Genomic DNA, 6,577 nt, shown 5'->3' on the forward strand with positions numbered 1-6,577 from the left:
AGAGAGGGAGGTAATGTGGTAGAGTGATGAAGTTTCTACCTGCGAAACTTTTGTTTTATCCAGCAAAACTAGGAGAGATGATGAGCCAATGAAATGTGAGCTAATGAGGTACAAGCAGGGTCAAGGGTCATGCAGCACAGCTGTTAAACTTGACACAGCTGACAAGTTTGGCAGAGGTTAAACCTGGTACAACTGACAAGTTTGGCAGATGTTAAACCTGACACAACCAACAAGTTTGGCAGATGTTAAACCTGGTAAAACCAACAACCTAGTACAACTTGGACACAACTGTGATGTACAATGCTTGACCACAAGGTTTTAAATTCATTATTTTGTTGGAGTGTACAAAACCCTGGTTTTAAACAGAAAGATAACCAAACAAAGTCAAACAGAGAAAAAAGCTCAACCAAATGGAAAATAAAAGTTGTACTGAGCAGACTTTGAATAAATAAGATAATAAATCATTTCTGTTAGCACTGAGATCATTAGGAATGATAAACAAAACATGATTATTAAATAGGCTGTAGGTATTTGTGTGCATGATGAATGGATTTGGTAACATCCAACATGTTATGTCTGATTTTAAGTATATTTTTTGTAAGAAGTTTTATTCATTACAATTGATGTAAATTTGCAATTAATTAATGAATACAAATTAAATTAGTTATTATTTCAAAATGTTTATACAAAATATAATTAATAAATATCAGTTACCATGCTAATAGAAATTAATTTTGTAGATCATTGATGGAAACCATTTTAAAAACTGGCATGTTTATTTCTGAAGCAAAAAATTTTAGTATATCATTGATTGGGAAGTTTAATTCTGACACAAAATATTTTAAAGCAGGTCTATAAAAAAGTCTTAAATTGTTAACAAATCTCTAGTAAAAACGTTAACATGTGGACACTGTAAAAAGGAATGTATTTTTTGTAAAAAAAATTACTGTAAAATAATATGCAGGTAAAATAAAAGCGCAGCCCTAGAAGAAAAAAATATTAACCTCACAATTTACACATTATTTATTTAAGGAATGTCAATAGCAAAAAAATATTAACCTCAAAATTTATACATTATTTATTTAAAGAATGTCAATAACAAAAAAAATGTACAGTATTAATTTTAAATCACAAGTTAAAATGTTTCAATTCAAATATTCATTTCCCTAATTATAAAATCCCAATACCATCATTACCACATTTTCATAACCTAAACCAATTTTAAAATCTACTATAATACCAATTCAAATACACACTGAATATCCAAGTACATTAGTGATTTAGGATTAACTATATGCAGGGGCAGATAATTATGGCAAGAAGCTATAAATAGTATCACATTAAAATCAAAGTGACTTTCTCATCCTCCACTATGATGTCCTATTTCTAAGTGCATTAAAGAAATGCCATTCTATAAACCCTTTTAAATACAACAGAAGTGAGTTCTGTAGACACACACAGGCAAGCTTACAATTCAAGCTCTCTATTTTGTTTATAAACTTTATCTTTAACATTTTTAGAAATAGAAATATGTTTGATACAGTCTGAAGCTAACCAGTTATTAAAACATTTTTTCTTGTTATGTATTGACCAAATAGGCAAACCAAAAACACTTTTTCCCCCTCCAAAACAGAGGCAAAAGTTTACAAGCCATTAATAATTAATTTTAAAAAAAGGATAATTAAAATATTTTATTTATCGAGACCAGTGAATTGAGTGAGATATGCTGAATCTTTTGAAAACTTTGACCAAGTATCAAATACACAAGTATTTTAATCTGATTGAAATTTAGGAAATTAGTTGTAGGCATCCATAACAAAATCCCACTTAATAAAAATTAATTATAATTTATACCAATTTTAATTTACCTTATAGTTTCTACTAATTTAATGCTAACCTTGGTTGTTTCTTTAAAAAGAAAATTAAATTATATTATGTAGAAATATTTATGAATCAAACCTTAGATTACTATCAGCCAATTGTGTTTGTAACTAGTGAAAATAAATTGATCACCAAATGGTTTGTATGGCTAAAATTATCCCAGCCAATTATAATTGGTCTCTAAACAAACTAAAAGTATCAACCAATCGGAATTTGTGTGAATTGGGTAAATAAAAAAGTATCAGCCAATGACTCAAGGGAACAAATTTAAAGTTAACTCTTGTATCTATTATAATTTTCTGTTTTAGATGAATGATACATCTATGTGATACCTCCAGGTTTACTTGAAAACATTTAAAATTGTTTTTTTTATCCTGCAGTTTTGTAAATAACAATCTGTCTGAAACAATCAGCATCAGGTTGCTAAAAGTCCCACCCACAAGTCCCACAACTCCATGTAAAACACATGTCAAGAAGTTTGAGAGTAAAATAACCAAATGCTATGACTTGAATGAGAGCAAGTCAAGCCCCACATTTATAGTGAAGAAAACAGGTCAACATGATAAGGGAAAATGTGAATCTCAGCTTTAAAACTCACAGTTCTAACTAGAACATCTGTAAGGTTAATTCACATGTCTAGCTAGTACATGTATAATGTTAACATTCTATGTTAAACAACTCTCACCACAAATTTAAACTCCAGGAAGTAGAGAACTACACAGCATCAACAGGTCAAAGTTCATATCCTTAGAGTGAAGAATAACACAGAAAAAGTTTAGCTCCAAATGTCCAACTTAGCTTCTCCTATATCCACTGAGAATCTGACACATTACCAAATGTTTGTAAAGTATTTTAGACAGGTCACTTACACAGTTGGTCAACTGGTCAGTGGCTTGTCCTGCAGCAAATAATACAACTCAACCATCAGTCTTCTGCTGACCAACACATTGGCAAAATCACAACAATCCCAGAACACATTTTGAAATAATTGTAGACATTTGTTCATCCATTATTTCATAACTAACTAGTATGTCCTAAATAATATGCCAGCTAGTGACTAGATGTGTGTCGTATGTCAGTTAAGGATTGACACGTGTCCACAATGTGTCCGTTCTCTGTGTCAACCATTGACTCACTGTATCCTTGCCCACCCAAGTTTGTGTGGTCAGCAACTGACTAGCCCTGACCTTCCTGTACAGCTGCGAGAAAGTCCTGTCCTGCCCTGATCCTAGTCTATCTGAGGTAAATGGTAGAACAAATTTGTCTTGCTTCTACACAAGGCGAAGATGAATGACTCACTCAGTGTTGAGTGGCTGATGGTTCATGTTGGATGACTGATGATGTGAAGCTAGTGACATCAAGATGACTTTGAGAAGATGACTGAAGAACATAGAAGGAGGCTGGCTACCAGTGGGTGCTACTCTCTACAGACCTAGTTTTGTGTATAGCTGATGACACTGTTATATCAGAACACTCGTCCGAACTTGTGTCAGTCTCAGATTTCTGGGAAACAAAACAAAAAAATTTATCACCGAGAAACTCATTGTTTGTAATATTTTTTAGTAATTTTTAACATGATTATTGTAAACAAATGTTTTGAGTTACTTTTGTTTAAAAAACAAACTTGAAATGAAAATAAATCTACAATAGAAACATTGCACCTAAATATTACCTGTTTTAGAAATGTAAATATTGGTAATAAAATAATACGGACATAGAACAATTATCACTAACATAATTTAGACATTTAAGAAAAATATAATCTAAAAAGGCAAACACAAATTATATTTATATGTATGCTAATGTACGGCTATAAACAAATCTCCAACCCACCATCCTATCAGGGGAGTTAACTTTATTTTTCATCTTCTTGACAGTTTTCTCCCTGTCCGACAGACCATCTGGTATGTAGGTCAGTTTGGTCAGCTCCGCCTGCAGGTTTTCTGCACTGCCAGTGGACAGCAGACCGTTGTCACCACTGCCATCTTGGTTGCCTGACCTGTCACTGATGTCCTCCTCTAAGAAGACACCTTCAGAGCTCAGGGTGGAGAAGGACTGGCGGCAGGGGGGACGACAAGGTGTCTCGTCATCACTCACCTCCCCTTCCTCTTCTTCAGACCAGGATTCTTCAAAGTGCTAATGGAGATAAGAAAATATTTTTCACATCTGGAATTTTCTTTTTAAATTTAAGGGGATAGGCTCAGGAAAAAAAACTTAAATAATTAGGCATTTAAGGGGTAATATTTGCATGCCTTAGGGACTCTTCTGAAAATATAGTTGCCATGGCAATGGCGGCCATCTTGAAAAAAAACTGTTTGTGGAGATCTAAAATTTCATAAATTAACATATATATTAGCCCTTCTTTTACTAACACTAATAGAGTCAGCTGGTTGGTATTTTTTAACAGAAAAACCGCTACAAATATTTTTTTCCTCAAATTTTCAATTTTTTGTCTGTGAAATACTGTTAAATTTAGCATTGCTTTTAAAGATTTTTTACAATATATTTTAAAAATTAAAAAAAAAATGTCTAGAGTGTTTTCTTGAGTCTACACCCTTAAACCAAAATTCATTATTTTAAAAATGATCTATTATTAGTTATTATTAATCAACAACCATATAATAATACAAAATACATAACATTAATAAAAGTTGATTGGTAGTTTTCTGCTATTTTATAACAGACATTTTTTTTTTCTAAACTGGAGCCAAATAATTTTTAAACAAAAATGTTGCAACACTAGCAAATATCATCACTTACTACACACAAAATTTAATAAGTAAAAAAATATTTTTAAATGGATTTTCTAACAGTTTGCAATTAATTTTGTTAGTGTTTGGTCAAAACGAAAAAATATATAGAAAAAACTACTTACTTTTCCAATATTGTTTAAACATAACATTAAATACTTTTTTGTTAGCATTTGTAACCATTAAAAAAATGTATAAGTGGAGTGTTGTTTAAAATATGCTCAGGATAATTATTATAGTTATATTTCTTTTCTGTCATTTTGACATGGTTAAAAATACCAGTCTTTTAACTATTATTTTATTACTAATGATAATAATACAGTAGTTTTACCATAAACTTTATTAAGCCTGAAAAAAAAATAATTCCAATAGTGTTTGAAGAAAATAAGATTAACGATCAGCTAAGGGGAGTGATTAATGGTAAACAACCACAAATAGGTAACTACATAAAATTTAGTAAATTTGATAAACTATTATAATTTTTTTATATAAAAATAGCTGATTGTAATTTTAAAAGAGAAAAAGAAAACATGAAATAAAAATTTAAAAAAATAAAAATTGTAAAAACTTTGATGGACTGACCTTTGTGTTTCTGAATCTAACAGAGGAATTGTTTGCCTCCCTTTTCTGCAGGACACCGTCCACATTTTGTCCAGCTCTCTCCGTCCCCGCCTGGCTGTCCTCGTACCTGTCCTGACACCTGCCAGAGTTCTCAAAGATGTCAGAGCTTCTCCTCCGGCAGGACGGGCTCCTGTGTCTCCTGCTCATATCCTGGCTGCTGTGAACCCGTTTGACCCCCGACCCCTGTGAGGTCATAAGTACAAGATGGTGGTTGGTGGAGTTTGTGAGAGTCTGTTGTGTGAGACTGGTGTTGATGGTGTCACAGTCAGTGTGTGACGTCGTCGTTTGGATGACGCCCGAGTTCAACTGTGAGCTAACAGAGTTTGTGCTGCTCTCTGGGAAATTTAAATTTTCATTCGAGTCTTTTTCTCGGACTGTGTACGTCTGGGGTTGAAGGTCAGCGGGGGATGCCATGGGCGAGCATGAACATGACCCTGAGCCAGTTTCATGGCGAGACGAGTCAACATCCGGAGATGATTTCTCGCTCATTGTTTCAAGCGGTTGGTGTTTGGGGCTAGACAGGGGAGATAAATCACAGGTGCTCTCAACATCGGCGCTGACCTGGGACGACCTTTTGCTGCTGCACGTGGCGTCACTACACCCGCCGTCGCAGCCAAAGCAAACGTCGTTGATGTTATTGTCTTTGAATAGCGGTGATCGCCTGGAGATGGGAGACCTCTTGGTGCTGTTGTTGGTGCTGGAGGTCCTGCTACACAGCTCCTGACGTTTTTTGATGTTGTTCTCCATGTGTGAGATCCTCATCTCACAGCCGTCCACCTCGTCCTCGCTCCTGTACTCCCTGATGGCCGTCCCTGGCCCCAGGTACTTTAAAGTACCGGGGAACTGCGGGTGCTCTATGTGGTGTAGGCCAGCAGGGTTCAGAGCTTCAGCATTTCTGGCTTCGTGGTCCCGCGAGGGGGACTTGATGGGGGAGGCGATGTCCTTCATAGAGCTTCGGCTGTTATTGCGACGATGTCGAGACTTGCGCGTCCTCATCTTGGTGGGTGAGGGTAGAATCAGCTCTGAGCTTGTTGTCATGCTGCCTTCTGTGTTTTTCATGGAGTCTGGTCTGTGGGCACAAAGCAACAATGGTACAGAAACTTAGGATTAGAGAACGTGATGGAAGGGTTAGACAGGAGTAGGTGCCCAGAGTAGAGAGGGATGGTGACAAGAGTTGAGAGGGGTGGTGACAAATGAGGGGTGGTGACAAGAGTAGAGAGGTGTGGTGACAAGAGTAGAGAGGGGTGGTGTCAAATGAGGGGTGGTGACAAGAGAGTGATGGTGACAAGAGTTGAGAGGGGTGGTGACAAGAGTAGAGAGGGGTG

At 35.5% G+C, this 6,577-nt stretch overlaps 1 protein-coding gene across 1 annotated transcript; it reads right to left on the reverse strand.

Annotated features, from left to right (window-relative positions):
* Positions 1 to 3,285: 3,285 nt before the first annotated feature.
* Positions 3,286 to 6,311, reverse strand: LOC131955818 (uncharacterized). The gene is made up of 3 exons (XM_059320099.1): positions 5,214 to 6,311; positions 3,715 to 4,017; positions 3,286 to 3,384 (listed from the first exon to the last, which is right to left on the reverse strand). Exons 1-3 carry the CDS (start codon positions 6,309 to 6,311, stop codon positions 3,286 to 3,288), a joined length of 1,500 nt encoding a protein of 499 aa, XP_059176082.1.
* Between the last annotated feature and the right edge of the window lie 266 nt (positions 6,312 to 6,577).

This window comes from Physella acuta, unplaced genomic scaffold (genome assembly GCF_028476545.2).
Source record: "Physella acuta isolate Inbredline_101_S28 unplaced genomic scaffold, ASM2847654v3 ptg001106l, whole genome shotgun sequence".
Classification (NCBI taxonomy): Eukaryota; Metazoa; Mollusca; class Gastropoda; family Physidae; genus Physella; species Physella acuta.

Bases quoted from the DNA above. Each gene is read 5' to 3' on its own strand.
- LOC131955818 (XM_059320099.1), bottom strand. From the start codon at position 6,311: ATGAAAAACACAGAAGGCAGCATGACAACAAGCTCAGAGCTGATTCTA. The intron at 4,018-5,213 runs GTCAGTCCATCA...TATCTCCATTAG, and splicing joins TTAGATTCAGAAACACAAAG to CACTTTGAAGAATCCTGGTC. The intron at 3,385-3,714 runs GTGGGTTGGAGA...TTTGTTTCCCAG, and splicing joins TTAACTCCCCTGATAGGATG to AAATCTGAGACTGACACAAG.